We start from the raw sequence: 19,566 nt of genomic DNA, 5'->3' as shown, positions 1-19,566 counted from the left end.
TTGATGGCTTGTATTTTGTAGAGAAAATGGTGGTTGGAATGGCATGTTGGGAAGATGTTGCACAGCGCAGGAAATGTTAATGACAGTAGAGAAGGGTTAGAGATGCAGATTAAATGTTAATGGTGGGCGTTATAGCAGAAAATAGATTAGTTCTACTTTGAACAAATCCATGCAAGCAAGTTTCCATGTGACAGATGGGATGGATGGATGGAAGATGTGTAATCAAAGTGGAGGAGAGTGTTCATGCTCTGAAGTGGTCTATGTTGAGTCCCCAAGGCTGTAAACTGTTGAAGTGAATGATGAAGTGCAGTTATTCCAGTTTGTGTTGGGATTCACTGGAACACTGCAGCAGGTCTAGGACAGGAATATTAACATGGGAGCAAGATGTATGGGCTGAGGTTAGAAACAGGAAAGGAGAGGTCACCCTGTTTGGAGTTTTCTATAGGCCTCCAAATAGTTCGAGATGTAGAAAGGATAGCAATGATAATTCTGGATAGGAGCGAGAATAACAGGGTAGTTGTTATGGGGTCTTTAACTTTCCAAATATTGACTGGAAATACTACAGTTCGAGTACTTCAGATTGGTCAGTTTTTGTCCAATGTGTGCCAGATGGTTTCCCGACGCAGTGTGTAGACAAGTCAACAAGGGGCGAGGCCACCTTGGATCTGGCAATGGGTAATGAACCTGGCCAGGCGTTAGATTTGGAGGTTGGTGAGCACTTTGGTGATAGTGACCATAATTCTTTAGATTAGATTAGATCTACGGTAAGCTATTGCATAACATACAGAGGCATGGGATTGAGGTAATTTAGCAGTTTGGATTAGAAATTGGCTAGCTGAAAGAAGACAGAGGATGGTGATTGGTGGGAAATGTTCATCCTAGAGTTCAGTTACTAGTGGCATACCGCAAGGATCTGTTTTGGGATTACTGCAGTTTGTCATTTTTATAAATGATCTGGATGAGGGCATAGAAGGATGGATTAGTAAATTTGTGGATGACACTAAGGTTGGTGAAGTTGTGGATAATGCTGAATGATATTGCAAGTTACAGAGGGATGTAGATAACCTGCAGAGCTGGGCTGAGAGGTGGCAAATGGAGTTTAATGTAGAAAAGTGTGAGGTGATTCACTTAGGAAGGACTAACAGGAATAAGAAGTACTGGTAAGCTTCTTGGTAGTATAGATGAACAGAGATGTACATAGATCCCTGAAAGTAGTCTCTCAGGTTGCTAAGGTTGTTAAGAAGGCACACTGTGTGTTAGCTTCTCTTAGTAGAAGGATTGAGTTTCATAGCCATGAGATTGCATTGCAGCTGTACAAAGCTCTGATGTGGAGTATTGCATACAGTTCTGGTCGCCATATTATAGGAAGGATGTAAAAGCTTTGGAAAGCTTTGGGATAGGTGTTGGGAGTTTGTAAAGAGGCGAATCCACAACTGTTACCAGCTGCATGGCTTGAACTACTTTCAATTACTTCCACAACAAAATGGACTATGGTAGATAGGAGATTTACTAGGATGTTGCCTGGTATGGAGGGAAGGTCTTATGAGGAAAGGCTGAGAGAGTTGAGGGTGTTTTTGTTGAGACAACATTGGGAGGTGACTTAATTGAGACATATAATCAGAGGGTTAGATTGGTTGGACAGTGAGAGCCTTTTTACTTGAATGATGATGGTTAGCACGAGGGGACATAGCCTTAAATTGAGAGGTGATATAGGACAGATATCAGGAGTAGTTTCTTTACTCAGCATAGTGGGGGTGTGGAATGGTCTGCCTGCAACAGTAGTAGACTCACCGACGTTAAGGACATTTAAATGGTCATTGTATAAACATATGGATGAAAATGGAATACTGTAGGATAGATAGGCTTCAGATTGATTCCACAGGTCAGCGCAGCATCGAAGGCTGAAAGGCCTGTACTGCGCTGAAATGTTCTATGTTCTAAATGGCAACTGACTGCCAGGTCGGGTACATTCCTACAGACAAGGTAGGGGTGTCCCACAAAGTTATCCCTTACGCAGTGTTTGGTGGGAGTGATGGAAGAGGGAAACAGGCTCCTGCAGAATGCTGACGGGATAAGATTTGTTTGTTGGTGTCCTGCTGAAGGTGGCAGAAATGGCAGATGATGATCCTTTGAATGCGGAGGCTAGGGGATGAAAAGTGAAGTCAAGGGCAGCCCTGTCAGTGTTCTGAAGGGGACAAGAAAAGGTGAGTCCGGAAGTACAGGGAGTAGGTCGGACACAGCTGAGAGCTCTGTCACCCACAGAGGGTGTGGAATCAGAACAAATATGAAGGAGAGGAAGAAATGGGGGAACAGAATGGAGTCCATGTTGGAAGCAGCTTGTGAGGTAGTGTAGTCGAGATGACTGTGGGGGTCGATGGGTGTGTGATGAATACCATTGGACCAAAAATGAAAATTTCCTCAGAAATGGAAACAGGGAAGTTGAGAAACAGAAAACAATAAGAGTCAGAGAGAACGTTGGGAGGTGACTTAATTGAGACATATAAGATAATCAGAGGGTTAGATTGGTTGGACAGTAAGAGCCTTTTTACTTGAATGATGATGGCTAGCACGAGGGGACATAGCCTTAAATTGAGAGGTGATAGATATAGGACAGATATCAGGAGTAGTTTCTTTACTCAGCGTACTAGCGGCGTGGAGTGGTCTGCCTGCAACAGTAGTAGACTCACCGACGTTAAGGACATTTAAATGGTGAGAGGTGAAGGTGAGAGAAGGATAGAACTTGGGAGCAAAATATCCGAGGAGGAATTTTGAACAACAAAGAGTCAGAATGTTTCTTGTTTCAGTCATATTTGGGCCCCCTCTTCCAAAACTTTGGTCACTAGTGCCTCACTGATTACATCAGTGCTATGTCCTGCTCTTGTCTGGAATTGAGAAAAACAACTAATTTGTGCTCCACCATCCTCGAATGGTGGAGAGGGTCATTTTAATGATCTTGGCAACTTAAATAGATGAGTATATTATGGCTGCTGACTGACACTTTGTCTCCCTCAGTACAGGGAAATTCGCTGTCTTTGTACATGCCAAGAGCCAGGAGCTGAGGGCGAAGGACCTGAACATGAAGGTGCACGGGATCCCAGGCCACGTCTTCCACCTGCAGCTCCTGGAGAAGGGTCACGTGAAGCAGCAGATCTTGTTGCGAGCCCGCACTGAGTGAGTAAGCCAGTACTGGGGCGAGAGAGCAGTAACGGCCATTGCAGAGTGATTCCAGCACTGAATCGATGTTGGTATGGGCCCTGGGAGCACATTATTAACCTAATTAACCTGCCCTTTTAATCCATTCATTTCCCAAACAGGGCACCTTTTCTGTCAAAGTGAATAAAAAGACATGACACCAAAGTCACAAAGTGTCATGCTGGAAAAGCACAGCCGGTCAGGCAGCATCCGAGGAGCAGGACAGTCGATGTTTCGAGCACAAGTTCTTCATCAAGAATATGTTCCTGATGAAAAGCTTATACTTGAATTGTCGACTCTCTTGCTCCTCGGATGCTGCCTGACCTGCTGTGCTTTTCCAGCATGACACTTTGTGACTCAGATCTCCAGCATCTGCAATGCTCGCTTTCTCCTCGATGATACCACCAAAGTAAAACAAACTAAAAATAAAGCACCGCAGATGCTGACAGCTTGCAACAAAAGCAGAAAATTGCTGGTGAAACTCAGCAGATCTGCAGAGAGAAAGCAGAGTTCATGTTTCAAGTCTGGTAACTGCTAGTTCTGAAGAAGGGTCACTGGACCCAAAACTCTGTTTTTCTTCACTGCTGCTGCCAGACCTGTTGAGTTTCTCCAGCAATTGCAGTTTTTGCTTATGAACTGATGTAGATTCAGTCAACCAGCTTGCTCATGATCAATAACCAACCAGCCATAATTTGTTCCAGTATCTGACAAGTCCGCTGGGACCCAGAGAATGATTCCCGTTTTACTGTTCCATTTTTTTTTTGCTCACTGAAACCTTCAATCCTGTAGCATGTTTGAGGCCCTGTCCAAATTCACTGCACAACCACAGCGGCAAGGCAAAGACTGTCACTGGGTTCACACCTGGATGGGAGGGACAGTGTGATAAAGCTAAACTATTTCTCCAGAGCTTGACGAATACATACGTTAGCAGGAAAACACTCAGGGATGGAGACCCAGATGTGAAAAAGCAGCTGCTGGCTCCTGGGGATAAGTATCGGAGGCCAGTCAGTGCCATCCAGTCAGAGATTTTGGGAGCATGGGCTGAGAGTTTAAGCAAGTTATCAGCTCTTAAATCTCACTCCTGAGTCCTCTCATGGTCTCAGCTGATTTTTATGCCCAGTTTCTATTTTTCCACACTTTTTTTTGGGAATGGGAATGGATGATCTCCCCCGGGGCATATCTAACTCTAACTCTGACCTGGCACAAAAGACTTGGCTGAGGATCCGGTGAGATTTGGGCAAGGCATATGCCCCGTGAACCAGCAGGTGGCACCAAACTCCCAACATCCATAACAGAAACAGACATTGCTGGGAAAACTCAGCAGGTCTGGTAGAATTAACCGAAGAAGTTCTGAAGAAAGGTGACTGGACCCTAAACATTAACTCTGCTTTCTCCCCATTGATGCTGCCAGGCCTTGCTGAGTTTTCCCAGCGATTTCTGCTTCTATTTCTGATTTCCAGTATCTGCAGTTCTTTGTTTTTTTTACCTAAAGTCTGTTGCAGGAGAAGGAAAATTAACATTCAGGAAAGAACCCCTTTGTTTGAATTAACTGGGGAAGGCAGCACAACTTCAGTCTCAAAGGGAAAACTTTAAAGACTTACTAACCTGCAAATTATTGCATAGACAACTGTTCTAACCCTTTGGCAAAACATCTCACCAGGGCGAAAGGAATTGTGTGAGTATTTAATGGGGTAAAGTGAAGAGAAAAAAAATGACAGGTCTGAAATGAAAATAGGTGATAATAGACAATAGACAATAGGTGCAGGAGTAGGCCATTCTGCCCTTCGAGCCTGCACCAACATTCATTATGATCATGGCTGATCATCCTCAATCAGTATCCTGTTCCTGCCTTATCTCCATAACCCTTGATTCCACTATCCTTGAGAGCTCTATCCAACTCTTTCTTAAACGAATCCAGAGACTGGGCCTCCACTGCCCTCTGGGGCAGAGCATTCCACACACCCACCACTCTCTGATGATGGGAGGGGGGCTTGATAAGTTTGTCAGCTCCACAAGAGGAAAACCAAACAGCATCATCAGTTCAGATATAAAAACGTAAATTGCATGAAAAACTCAGTAGGTCTGGCAGCATCTGTGTAGAGAAAGCACAGTGAGTGTTTCAGAGTCACTGATCTTGCCAGAGCTGCTAAGTATTTCCAGCAATTTCTGTTTTTGTCTCTGGTTTCCAGTTTGTGGGTTCTTTTTCCCCTTTAGTTCAGATGCTTCCCTCCTGTCAGATCCAACCTTCCAACTCGGCACCGCCCTCATGACCTGTCCCACCTGTCCATCTTCCTTCCCACCTATCCGCTCCACCCTCCTCTCCGACCTATCACCATCACCCCCACTTCCATCCACCTATCACATTCTCTGCTACCTTCCCCCCCACCCCACTCCCCCTCCCATTTATCTCTCCACCCTCTCAGCTCACAAGTCTCACTCTTGACCGAAACGTCGATTTTCCTGCTCCTCGGATGCTGCCTGACCTGCTGTGCTTTTCCAGCACCGCACTCTCGACTCAGATCTCCAGTAAACCTGACAGGTCAATTAAAATTAACATTGCCCTGGAAACCACATTGCATCATCAGCAGCACCTCATGCTGTGGGGTCCAGGAAGGATATAGCTTGGGTCAGAGTTTGAAAGTTAATAGTCAGAACAGTGGGCTGCAAAGAACCCAGCGGAATATTTTTATTTATTATATTAGACTTACTGAGAACAGTGTTTGAGACCAAAGTGGGAATGGGAGAGTTCAAGGGGCAGGGTTCAGCAAAGTCGAAGTGTATACACTAAGGAACCAGGTCTCCTGATTGAGGGGGGGAGATGGTGCATATCAGATTGGTGGGGGTGAGCGCACAGTTGTTGTTTTCCAAGCAGCGTCTGAGGCTTTGGACAACTGCGTAGGAAAAGGTTAATAGAGAAATGGCGCTGACCTACCTGGAGATGAATAAGCTGCAAGCTGGAGGGGTGGACACTAGAATTAAGATATACAGCAGTCAGAGACTGTAAACATGTACCCAATCCTGCTCACATACAGACCCATGTACCCAATCCTGCTCAAATAAAGAATATATGTACCCAATCCTGCTCACATACAGACCATGTACCCAGTCCTTACAAAATCCATTGTATTTTTCTCACCTCTACTTGCAGGAGTGAGAAGCAGCGTTGGATAACAGCCATGCTCCTCGCAGACAAAGGGATCGACACAGAATATGTCGGACTGGAGAAAGATGGTGAGATTCATGCACAGTGCACACAGGATGGTGTTTTTGAGCTTGCACCAAATGGGAGATGCCTTGTTGGGTCCCTGTCGGTGTTGAAATACCCATTGTACACTGCCAGTGTTTAATGCAAGGGAAGTCATGGTTGGTGAGATTGCCTGTCCTTGGCTGAGGTTACTTACTGGAAGCTCAATTGCAATAACAACTTGCACTTATATAGCATCTTCAACATAATAAAAAGGAAATGTTTTGTCTTAAAACAAGTGGTTTAACAGAACTTTCCTGTTCTGTTGGGTAATCTAGGGACTGAATCAGCCTATAGATGCATACATTACACAATTAACATCAGATGGTCTTACATTCCTAACCCCCCTTTAACGTAGGCAAAACCTCTGAAGATGCTCCAAAGAAAAGAGGAAAACCGATATTGGGAAAATTCAGCCTCAGGTAGCAGTCTTTTCCCAATTGGGTTCACTCGTGCCTCTGAGTCAGAACTTCCAAGGTGCAGGTCCCATTCTCGAGACTTTGGCACAATGTTCAGGCCGATGCTGCGGTGTGGCACTAAGGGAGTGCTGTCCTGCTACAGGCACCTTTCAGGTGAGATGTTAAACTGAAGCCCCGCCTGCACTATCAAGGCTGGAAACAAAACATGGGAGTTCTTCATAGTGGCTGGCCAACATTTACCTGTCAACCTACATTACCAGAACAGATCATCTGATCATTTACCGATTCCAGTACTTGGGATCTTGCTGTGCCCAGGTCAGCTGCCATCTTTCTGACATGATAGCAGAGGCAACAACAATAGTACTTTATTACCAGTCGTGCAAAGTGGAGCATCCTGAGGTCATGCAAGGTGCTACATAAATGCAACATTTTTGTTGTGGCATAGGATTGATGACTGTGGCTGATTCTCTCTCCCCCATTAAACTGAATAGCATGTGGCTTTGTGCTACGTTTCAGCAGTTGCCATAGATAGCTCACACATACCGGGATACTAACGTTTTACCTTTCAACCCAGACATTCCTCAGGTCCAGTGCATCAAGACGTACAAACCCCGGGAAGCGGATGAGCTGGCACTGGAGAAGGCCGATGTCCTCGAGGTGAAAACAAGAACCAAAGACGGTGAGAGAAACCGCACCCTCCTCACGGGTCAGGGCATGTCTAGGGAATGCAGAAAACATGAGCGCTGGAATAGGTGGCCATTCAGTCCCTCGGGAATACTCCTACATTCAGTACAGATCCTGGCTGACCTGTAGCTCTATTGTCTCCTCTTTACTCACCCTTTGATACCTTCACCTACCAACAATTTACCTCAGTCTTGAACACTCCAACTCACCTTTCAGTAGGGAGGTTCCAAATTTCCTTTACTCTTTGAGAGGAAGTGCTTCCAGATTCTGTTTGCTCAGAAAAAAAAGTAATTAATATTAAACTAATAAATAAAAAATGAGGAAATAATCTCTGTGTACCCAATTCTTCAACATTTTAAATGCCTCAAATCACCCCTCAGTTGCTAAAATATAAGAGAATTCAAAAAAAAAGTTATGAGACAGCTTAATGCTCGAGAATTTTAGTTCCTGAAAATTTCTGTGGCCCCTGAGCTCTGACAGCAGTGGAGGGCATTAGAGGGTGAGAAAGGTGGGAGAGGGATTGAGCTGATTGTGGTGGGAGCTGCGGAGTTTTTAAAAAGTAAACAGCAGCTCCGTTTTCACCGCATTTTCCAGCAAAGTTGCCAGGCTCTGGTGATTCCCCCCAGTTAGATTTAAAAGGGGTCTCCCAGCTCTCAGCTGGCCACCCATTGGGAAACCTGGCCATAAACAAATCACTTTGTAAGACAGGATCCTGGAAGTGCAAGATTCCTATAGGGAATAGGTGCAAGATTTGCCCAGTTGCCTGGTATTCTGCCATTTGACACAATCATAGAATCCCTACAGTGTGGAAACAGGCCCTTCGGCCCAACAAACCCATACCAACCCTCCAAAGAGTATCCCATTGAAACTTATTCCCCTACCCTATTGCTCTACACTTACCCCTGACTAATGCACGTAACCTACACATCGCTGAAAATAATGGGACAATTTAGCATGGCCGATTCACCTAAGCTGCACATTTTTGGACTGTGGGAGGAAACCGGGGCACCCGGAGGAAACCCACGCAGACATGGGGAGTATGTGCAAACTCCACATAGACAGTTGCTCAAGGCTGGAATCGAACCCGGGTCCCTGGTGCTGTGAGGCTGCAGTGCTAAGCATTGTGTCACTGTGCTGCCCTCAGCTTCAACTCCACTTTCCCACCCATTCCCAGGTCTATAAGAAGAACTGAGGGAACAAACACCCTTCTGGGACAGAGAATTCCAAAGATTCACAACCTTTTGGAAGAGGTTTCTCCTCGTCTCAGTCCTAGAATATTGGCCTCTTTACCTGAGGACCTGCCCCCCAACCCCATCCCATCACCACCTCAAGGTGCAGACGAACTGAAATGGTGGAGTCTACATGACACATTGGGTAGGATCGGGCTGTGTTAAACCTTTGCCAATCGGATGCTGTTCCACCCTCCTCACTGGCACTGCTTCCCCAATCTGATTCCAGGCTGGATCGAGGGGATTCGGTTATCTGATGGAGAGAGAGGATGGTTTCCAAAGCAATATGTGGAAGAGATAACAAACCGGAATGCTCGGATACGAAACCTACGGGAAAAGAATCGCATTAAACATGCAACCAGGAAACTCCAGGAAGAATGCCAGTAACAGGAGGCCAGGCTGTGTTGGAGATGCCATGTGGAGCATGGATATCGAACTCATCCCGAATCTTGTGGGGAAACAGCTGACATTGTAGGGCCTGAGCTGTGGAGTCTCTGAGAGACACTTACTCTGCTCCACAGTGAGCGACCTTAATTTCTAGTCCATTTGGGTATACTAGTCCCTCCTGTGGTATGACACAACTTAGATTGTCCCTTACTCTCCAGCTTTCAAGGAGACACAAACAATCTGTTAATGTTTCTACAGTGGGGGCTCAGAGAACTTTGGGTTCATACTTACAGGGGCTGCATTGGTGTGGTTGCTGCAGTTGCCAAGAATTCACTGCCTAAAAAGGATCGGAAGCCCAGGGTTGGGAGAAACTATGTGAGCGGGGAGTGGGAGTAGAGGGGAAGAGATTAAACAGCAGATATCATGGGGATGTGCTGCAAATTTTGGATGCAGTTAAACCCTCACTTTTACTGTTGATGTGCCCAGACAGGGTAGACCCAGCATTGATCCATTTCCTACTTATTGGCAACTCGAAATTAAACAAAAATAGTTATCCTCAGAATTGAAAGGGAAAGTTGTCTTTGTGTCTAGCCCATGATTTGCCACACGCAGGCTACCCACTCCTCTCCGTTCCAACCCCCCCACCACAAGGACTAGGGGGGGAGGGGGGGTTCTATTTCTTTTGGCAGGAGGATAATGAAACCAAGAGATGGCTAGTGGGTTCTTCACATTTCTGCTCCGTCTGACTGATCTCACCCTCTTGTCTTTGATGATGCTGGGGCTTTTAGTTCACCTCAGTGCCACACCTCTTCAGGTCTGCTGAATAATAAACCTTCAAACAGCCCAATATAGCCAGGCAGAGACTGGGTTAGCAGCTCAGAGTCAGTGGGGAAGGGTGAGCATAGTCACTCCGATTGAAGAGCAGATCAAATTGCCACAACTTGGTACCAAAGCCTTGTGTACCTTTAATTCCCTTCCTGACACAGCAGTCAAATTCTCTGACACAAGCTCAACCCCATCGAAAGCAGTGTCTGTTTCAGTCACAACAGTCATCTTCTGTGGGAGAGACAAAACTCCTGATCATTTACTAACCACGAGACAGTGACTCCACAGCCACCTCTGCCTGGTTTTGACGTGGGCAGATCTCTCCCACCTCCTTTGCCAATTTACAGATGCCAACCACCCTCAGGCACCTTGCTGTATGACTGAAGCTTAGACCAGGGCTCAGAACAGAACGGCATAAGAGGGCCCAGTAGCCAGGGCCCAGGGCTGGCTGTACTCAAGATTGTTCCAAATTTCAGTCCCAGTCCCTGGCTGAGGTTAAGGATGACATGAGAATTCTCGTCCTGCTCCCAGTAATTCAGACATCATTTCCCACACGGCAAAACAGGAGTGAATTTAAATAAACCTGGCATTGGGAATTATGTTAAATTATCAGGGAAATGATTATGCAAAATCAAGAGAGGCAATGGCCTAATTGCCTGATCACAAGACTAATAATCCAGAGACCCAGGTAACATTCCGGAGGCCTGGATTCAAATCCCAGCACATTATTCAATAGAAATCTGAAACTAAGGATCTATTGACAAAACCATGGTCAATTGTCAGGAAAACCCCATCTTGTCCTTTAGGGAAGGGAAATCTGCTGTCCTTCCTGATCTGACCTATATGTAAATCCAGACCCACAGCGAGGTTAACTACTATCTGGGATGGGAGATGAATGCTGGCCCAGCCAGTGATGCCCACATCCCATGAATGAATCGATCTGATTGCTTGACTTGATTTCCCCAGAATTGGTCAACTGGCACCAGCCGTCATTCACCAACCACGGAGGATGACCAATGGTGAACGCTACCTGTCCCCTTGTTCAGATTGCAACACCAACAGATAAAGGTGACTCGACAAATTGAGTGTCTGCTCACGATAATATTCCAACAGCCCCAGAACCTGCTCAGTGTATCATCACTGCAGCCTAACTGCCTGCTGTATCTTGCCTGTTCTGTCTACTCATGCACAGTGTCCATTAAGACCAGGTGAGTTGTGTACACCCACTGCTAGTAACTGTAGTTACACTGCCATTTCTGCTAAGGTGCTAACTTATTGTTCTAAAATTCCATGTTTTCACAGCTGTTCATTTTTATAAATAGTCTTTGATTTTACATCTGAAATTACTCCTGCTCAGTGTATATTTCGTTAGGAGAATGTATATATTTTCTAATCAGTCTATTCAGAGATGTTATTACACACCTCTGACTTGAACCTGGGTCTCCTGGCTCAGAGGTAGAGGCACTACCGCTGCACCACAAGAATGTAAGTTTACATTAATTGGTGGTAGGTGGCAAGGAATCGCCTTTGGTATTCAGGTTCGAATGAGCCCTGAATGGGGTGCAGGGGTTATTTTGTTAGACAATAATATTCAAGTTTGTATATGTCGGAGAAGAAAAGAGAGGCCACACGCTATGACCCAGTTTGCCTGGTGCAGATTGTACTGAGGTGGGAGATGCTCAGAGAGCAGATCCTCTCCATTTGAATGTGGTCCAGTTACGGAGCCTCCAAGACTATGACTTTGTGTGAAATCAAAATGGTTGGATGACCAAGGAACATTCTTTACCTTCAAGTATTGCTACAACCTGTATCAAAACCCAGAATATCACTCATGAAACATGGCATCTGTTGACAGCAATTGCATTATTGCAAAAGTTCCTCAGTGACCATTGCTATGTTTTATAAACACACAGCGTTTCACCACTGCCATCTTAAGCTGGCATGCCCACCAAGGGAACACTTGTAAAGGCACTTTGTACATATTCAAGAGATAGCTGATCACATTCAATGTGCACAGCATCTTTCGAGAATTCCTGAGCACAGAGGTTTGATGCTCATTATTAACAATTGATTTAGACCTTGGAAAAATTCAACAGTTCCCAGATAAGCGTTGATGTTTGTACACTATTAAAATTCACTGTTGGAACTTTTCTACTGTCGTGTAATAATTAAAGTTATCCACGATTGCTGTCACGTGATCAGTTCTGAAGAGCTAAATGATTTGTTTTACTCATTTTTTTCCTTTTTCTAACCCCAATCATCCCACAGTACTGCAGATGTACACAAAAACTGCCACCTTCCAGCAAGTCACATGCACTCGTCAACCTAGGACAAGAGTAGTGACAAGCTAAAGGATGATAACATTCAATGTAAACAAGACCAATACTTCCCTCACCCAGCTCCCATATATACTTTTCAGCAAGCTGTACACCACAACAATGGAGGGCAGCAACCCAGGCTAATCTATACCCTGTCATCCCAACCTCAACATATAGTCACAGATACCAATTGTACCAGGATGAGAGCAGCCACAATGCAGGCACACATAGGCAGAGAAGCAACCCTGGAATCTCTGGGGTTGCCATCACACTGGGTAAACATGATGTCAAATCTCAATGGGTAAGTGCCCATCTCATCGACATTGTTCCTTCACTTTGGTTTTTGGCAGGGGGATGTCAGTTTGGAAATCAGAAATGGACTAAGCATTTTGAAGCAGCTATCAGCTAAATTATGATCAGCTTTGCTTCTGGATTAAACGTGAGGGATATTCAACAACTTGTATTGATAGAGAACCTTAAAATGTAGTTGAATGTCACGAGGTACTATTAAAAGCATTCCCAAGCATTATTAAAAATAAGGACAACCAAATGACACACAGAGGCGTTAGATGGTCAAAACTTTGGTCATACAGGTAGAATTTAAGAAGGAATTTATTGGTAGAGAAGGATCACAGAATTGTTACAGGTGAGCGGAGGCCATTTGTCCTGTACTGTAATGGTGAGATACTCATTTGGAGAGCCGAGTGCCATAATGCCCCCTTTTCCCTGTAATCTTGCACATAGTTATTTGAAAACAAACAATCTTATTCCCTTTAAAACACCTCAGTTGAACCTGTCTCTACCACAATCTCAGTGCATCCAGATCCAAACCACTCACTACATACAAAGGATTTTCTTCATTTCTCTGATGCTTCTTTCACTTATTACTTCTCGATCTTTTCATGAACAGAAATGGTTTCTCTCTATTACCATCCAGCCTTGTTCAGATTAAGGAGGGAATTCCAAAATTTGGGCCTGTTAGCATAGATTGAACCACAAATTGCCTTCAGGAGTCTTCAGAACTTTTGGGAAGCTGGAATATAAGTTTCAGCAACTAATCAGATATTTAAGGGTGTGAGTCTTTGCACTGCTAATGGGACCTTTCATTTCATGTTGTTACTTCATGCAATCAATAATCTCCCAGCCTCATTGTCCGGTTAAGCAGCACATAGCGTGTGATTTGGTCAAATCAGAAAGAGTCTAAAAGTATGGCACTGGAAAAGCACAGCAGGTCAGGCAGCATCTGAGGAGCAGGAAACACTCACACCAAACAATCCCACTACCCTGTGGCTGATCACTTCAATTCCCCCACCCACTCAAGGACATGCAAGTTTGGGACCTCCTCCATGCCAAATCCAAGCCATCCGACGCCTGGAGGAAGAACCCCTTATCTTCTGTCTTGGGACCATCCAACCACACGGTATCAACGTCGACTTCACTTGTCTCCAAATCTCCCCTCCCTCCATCTCATCCCAGATCCAATCCTCCAATTGAGCACTGTCCTCCTGAACTATCCTACCTGTCCACCTTCCTTCCCACTTATCCACTCCACCCTTTCACAATCAACCCCCACTTGCAGCCACCTATTGCCTTCCCAGCTACCTCCCCCATGCACCCCTCCCACCCCACCCCACTCATTTCTGACGAAGGGCTAATGCCCAAAACATTGACTCTCCTGCTCCTCGGTTACTGCCTGACCTGCTGTGCTTTTCCAGTGCCATACATTTTGACTTGGACTCTCCAGCGTAAGCAGCCTTTACTTTCTCTCAAAACAGAAAGAATGCAGTTCAATCCCTGACCTGCCTAGATGGTCAGTGAGGGGGGGGGGGGAGAAGTAGTGTGATGGGTTAATGAACTCTCTGGGCGAGCAACAAACATCAGCTAGAATTACCCACTTGACCAATTGGTCTGTGTCAGTGATCCCCATTGGAAAGGGTATCGTTTTAGATCAGAATTCTACGCCTTTTAAAAAATTCATTGATGGGATGTGGACATCGTTGGCTGGACCAGTAGTTATTGCCAATCCCTATTGTCTCCTGGAGAAGATCATGGTGAGCTGCATTCTTAAACCATACTCCATTGTTCATGCAGACACAAGTGGATTCTGGGAAAAAAATATAAAAATAATAAAGATAAGCTTTAATTATCCCTGTGGCAGTTACAACAGCCCTGGAATCATCTGATAAACCTCAACATTTAAAAATCCCATGGTGCACTAAACAGGCTCCTTAAAGTCCTTAAGGAGCTATTAATTTCCAAGAAATCACAGTTAACATTTTGGGTCCAGTGACCCTTGCTCAGTTCTGGGGAAAGGTCACTGGACCCAAAATGTTAACTGTGATTTCTCTCCACAGATGCTGCCAGACTTGCTGAGCTTTTCCAGCAATTTCTGTTTCCAGTTTACAACATCCGCAGTTTTTTTTGTTTGGTTTTTATTAATTTTTGAGATTGAGAATCATTTAGGGCATAAAAGTAGGCTATTTCACCCATCCAGTCAATGATGGATCCTTGTAGAATAATTCAACCAGTTCCACATCATTCTTTTTCTACCCTGAAGTGTTATCACACACAACTGAGCACCTTCGCACCACTAAAATCACTGACCTTTCCTTTCTTTAAAAAAAAACTAGTAACCACCATCAGTAAAAATGCCCACGTATCCAATTGCGTATCAATAAGCAAAGCCTATTATGGGAATGCAAACCGTCAATGGTGAGGGGGTGAGGGTTTAGGGAGAGTAGGAAGGGACTAAATCAAAATGGATTGGGGCGGGGGGCGGTTGGATTAAACCACTCCATTCCCCTTGGTGCCCACCTCTTATGCCCACAATGTCAACTCTCCTGCTTCTCAGATGCTGCCTGATCTGCTGTGCTTTTCTAGCACCACACTTTTTGACTTTTGTCCACCTCTCTCGGTCCCAATTCAGCACCCTGGGACATATATTTCCTTCGGGTGCTTTCATTAGCATCAGAATTTGTACTTCCTAAAATGACTTTCATGGTAAGGTATTCCCTGGAGATGCCTTCCACCATAGCCAAAGCTCGGTGAATCTCTCACGCCTATTCAGCTCCTCAGTCGTTTGCAAATTGCAAACTATTCTGGAGGCAGAGAAATCCCAATGCAACCAACTACAACCACACTTAAAATCCAACTCATTAAACTTACTGTTTCTCATTAATTATAAACCTTAAAATGGTCAAAGCTTGTATGCACTTGTGTGACCTTGTCAAGGAGTCACCGCAGGCTAACATGCAGGTGCAACTGTCACTAGAAAGGCTAACAGTAAAGGCGAAGTTGCCATAGTCTTACCCTACCAGACTCTCATTAGAAAGACACAGCTAGTGATGGTTTAACCTGAGGCAAGAGAGGAGATTGAAAAGGAGAGTCCTTCATCAGCCCCTCAGTTAGTTTGAGAATTGAGCACATGTTGTTGGTATTACTCTGCATTGCAAACCAACCCCCAAGGCTAATGGATTGAATCAGAAGAGGATTTGAGTACTGGGGTAGTGAAGCCTTGCTCCAATTGTATGGAAGCTTGGTTAGACTGTCATTTTAGTCACCTTACCTCAGGAAAATGTTTATGTCATAGAGGGAGTGTGACAAAGATTCACCAGACTTGTTCTAGGGATGTTGGGACTGTCTTATGAAGAACAATAAGGCAAATTAGATCTGTATTCTATCAAGTTATCAAGAATGGAAGGTGATTCCGTTGAAACTTACAAAATACTTAACAGTATCCACCCATCTATCCCTTTAAGATGATCCTGGATTAGGAAATCTTGAACCAGGGGTGGGGCACAATTTAAAAAGTAAAAGGGCACACCATTTAAGACTGAGATGAGGAGAAATGTAGTTACTCAGAGGGTGGTAAAACTTCAGAATTGCCACTTCTACAGAGCTGTAGAGGCTCAGTCTTCAAGTTTATTTAGGGGTTGATAATTTTTTTGTTCATCCTAACTTGTAAAAGGTTACAGGGATTGTGTAGGTGAAAGGCATTGAGATATTCTCAGTTACTCTGAGCAGAAGCCCCTGCTCCAAGTAAAGGAACAATGAGGTTTTAGAGTGTGACATAGTGGCAAGGGTTTGTGGAAACAGAAAACTTGAATCTTCAAAGAAGTTCATCAATTTGTGCATGGTACAATTGGAAGGTGGGATGCACACAAATGAGTACAGTACAAGATATTATTCCTCACACTCAGCTTTGAATATCAACCTTTGACATATCTGCACACAGTAGAAGAGAGAGCTACAAACAACACAAAAGGAACCCAACCGCATGACACTCCTTTTATTTACTGTTAAAGGAAGTCGGAACAATGAAAGGTGCAGCCACACTGGTTTATAACTCATACCACTCAACATGACTTTGATTTCAAGCATCTTATTCATATAGTGATGGGAAAGTCAAATATTGCTGGGTGAATTGTGAAAGACAGGAAGATAACCTTAGGTTAGACCTTCAGGTACACCTTAATACAGTAGTCAGGGAATCTCAGCACAATGTAGACCCTATTGTTTAGGTCTTTTATGTATGGTTTAAAAATTGTGACAAAGCATGCATATTTATACACAAATCATTTAGGTTTGAACTAAATACTTCCTCCACTGAAGTAAGCAAGTGTCACAACTCACTGGGGTAATGCACAGAAAATCAAGCCTCATCATTTCTGATAAAGGGAAAAGGCAGCAAAGTCATATTGAGAATGATTGGATCAGACAGTCTCTCATCTAATGACAGTGTATTGATGGACTGAATAGCCTACTTCTGCACCTATGTTTTATGGTCTGAGTTGCTGTAAATGAAGATTTAGTAAAACTATCAAAATCCCAATATGCTTCTAATTACAGTCTAGCCCTCACCAGGTTACTTCACATGTTAAAGAAGTTATTTTAACAACGTTTAGAACAGGATTTCTACTTTATGGTAATTAAATTTTACCCCTTTCAAAAATTCCCACACACAGACTAAAGAAGAAAAAAAAGAAAACAGGCAAGACAAATATTGAGTGGATAGAAAATGAACACAGCTCTGCATCACCAGTCCAACAATTACAAAATAGGTTGGTTAGTTCCAACAATCAACAATTCCTCAGTGATACCTCAGCGTAGTGATAATCAATCTTTAATTAGTTATTTGGGTTGGGCTTGAGATCTTTCTGGTGCTCTTTGGGTTTTAGAATTATTTATTTTGGCGTTTCCAAGTGAGCTTTTTCTGTTTTTTTTCCCCAACAGAAAACAAACAGCAAATTTAGAGAAAAAAAATTGACTCAAGCCAACTTCTGGAAGTTGTCTTGAATTACAACCTGACCAATTATAGGCTTGTTGCTGTGCTGAGCTCTTCTGAACCCATGAATAATGGTGCCTCTTTGTCTGAACTCACTGTTTCCAAAAAAAAATGACATTGATGCACATTTGCCAGGTAGCATCACTTCTTTACAGCTTTGGAAAAACAATGCCAGATATCTTATTTTTAAAATCAGTATACTTTTTCTCATTTTTAACCCATAATTCAAGTAGTAAATTGTCTCTTACAAAGGGTGCTTGCTTTCAGCAACCATCAACCTGAGTAGTAAACAGGCTAGCCCCAGTAACTCTTAAACCCCACTCATCTTTCAAGAGGCACTTCTAGTATCCAGAGATGACTACTTTGATCCAAATGCTCCAGTTGAGAAATCCTTCAAACCCTCTCCATTTCATGTCTTACTTTGAATCGAGAGCCATGTTGAACCCGTTCATGGGATACAAAGTTCATTCCAGGCTGCAGCAGCGTGAAACACTGTCAGTCATTTATATAAGTAATTTGGATGTGAACATAGGTGGTATAGTTTGTACGTTTGCAGATGACACCAGAATTGGAGGTGTAGTGGACAGCGAAGGAGGTTACCTCAGTATAATGGGATCTTGATCAGACGGGACCAAAGGGCTGAGGATTCGCAGGTGGAGTTTAATTACAATAAATGTGAGGTGCTGCATTTGAAAAGACAAATTACGGCAGGACTTATACACAATGGGGAAGGTCTGGAGAGTGTTGCTGAACAAAGAAACCATGGAATGCAGGTTCATAGCTCCTTGAAAAGTAGAGTCTCAGATAAATAGGATAGCAAAGGTAGCATTTGGTATGCTTTTCTTTATTGGTCAGAGCATTGAGTACTGGAGTTGGGAGGTCATGTTAGGGTGGTACAGGACATTGTTTAGGCCATTTTTGGACTACTGTGTGTAGTTTTGGTGTCCCTCCTATCAGAAGGATGTTGTGAAACTTGAAAGGGTTCAGAAAAGATTTAAGGATGTTGCCAGGGTTGGAGGATGAGGGGTGACCTTAGAGGTTTGTAAAATCATGAGGGGCATGGATAGGGTAAATAGACAAGGTTTATTCCCCCCCCCCCCCCCACGTGAGGGAGTCCTGAACTAGAGGAAATGTGTTTAGGGTGAGAGGAGAAAAATTTAAAAAGGGACCTAAGGGGAAACTTTCTCATGCAAAGGGTGATAAGTGTATGGAATGAGCTGCCAGAAGGACTGGTGGAGGCTGATGCAATTGCAACATTTAAAAGGTATTTTGATGGGTATATGAATAGGAAGGGTTTAAAAAGATATGGGCCAAGTGCTGGCAAATGGGACAAGGTTAGAATATCTGGTTAGGCATGTACGAGTTGGACCGAAGGGCCTGTTTCTGTCCTATACATCTCTATGACGCTAATCAGTTATACTCTGAAGAGTGAAGAGACTTTGAGAATTGAAGGGCATTTGGAGAAAGTGGAGTAAACATAAAATTTTTATTAGTTCTCTGCAAACAGGAACAAAATGCATCATTACTGCAGTCAATGACAAATTTTACACCCTCTAAAACAAGGCCCCCATGTAAATTCCATAAGAACAGGCTCCAACTAATTCAACATACAACATGCCATCCCTTGTCCTGTAAAAGGTGCCAGTGAGAAAATAGGAGAAGCTTTGTATTGGAGCAACACAGACCATCTCACTCATTGCGATTGCCCAAACATTAAGAATTCATGTTATCTAAGAATGAAGGAGTTAAACACCAATGGCTATAAATTGACTTCTTGGTCTGTTAGTCACATGACGACACCTCCATATCTTTAATTGTGGATCATCCTAAAATCAAGTATGCACAGACTCCTTCACATTGTTATTTAAAAAAGAAGTTTACATTGATTCCTCTACATTAGTTTTTAAATGCAAGAACTTCAAGAGGTCATTTAATCAGTCCTTAGTTTTCAATGAACTTTTCAGATCTGTTCTTTTGAAATTCC

The 19,566-nt window shown here is 43.7% G+C and overlaps 1 protein-coding gene across 1 annotated transcript in view; it reads left to right on the top strand.

Annotated features, from left to right (window-relative positions):
• Positions 1 to 12,130, top strand: part of arhgef19 (Rho guanine nucleotide exchange factor (GEF) 19) — a 99,408-nt gene extending 87,278 nt beyond the window's left edge. The window contains exons 13-16 of the mRNA XM_060852156.1: positions 3,013 to 3,171; positions 6,341 to 6,423; positions 7,430 to 7,534; positions 8,998 to 12,130. Coding sequence (XP_060708139.1) covers positions 3,013 to 3,171; positions 6,341 to 6,423; positions 7,430 to 7,534; positions 8,998 to 9,155 — 505 coding nt within the window. The 3' untranslated portion in view covers positions 9,156 to 12,130. The remainder of the gene's footprint in view (positions 1 to 3,012; positions 3,172 to 6,340; positions 6,424 to 7,429; positions 7,535 to 8,997) is intronic.
• Positions 12,131 to 19,566: the final 7,436 nt, after the last annotated feature.

Source organism: Hemiscyllium ocellatum, chromosome 37 (genome assembly GCF_020745735.1).
Source record: "Hemiscyllium ocellatum isolate sHemOce1 chromosome 37, sHemOce1.pat.X.cur, whole genome shotgun sequence".
Taxonomy (NCBI): Eukaryota; Metazoa; Chordata; class Chondrichthyes; order Orectolobiformes; family Hemiscylliidae; genus Hemiscyllium; species Hemiscyllium ocellatum.
This window is presented reverse-complemented; position numbering and strand designations above follow the sequence as displayed.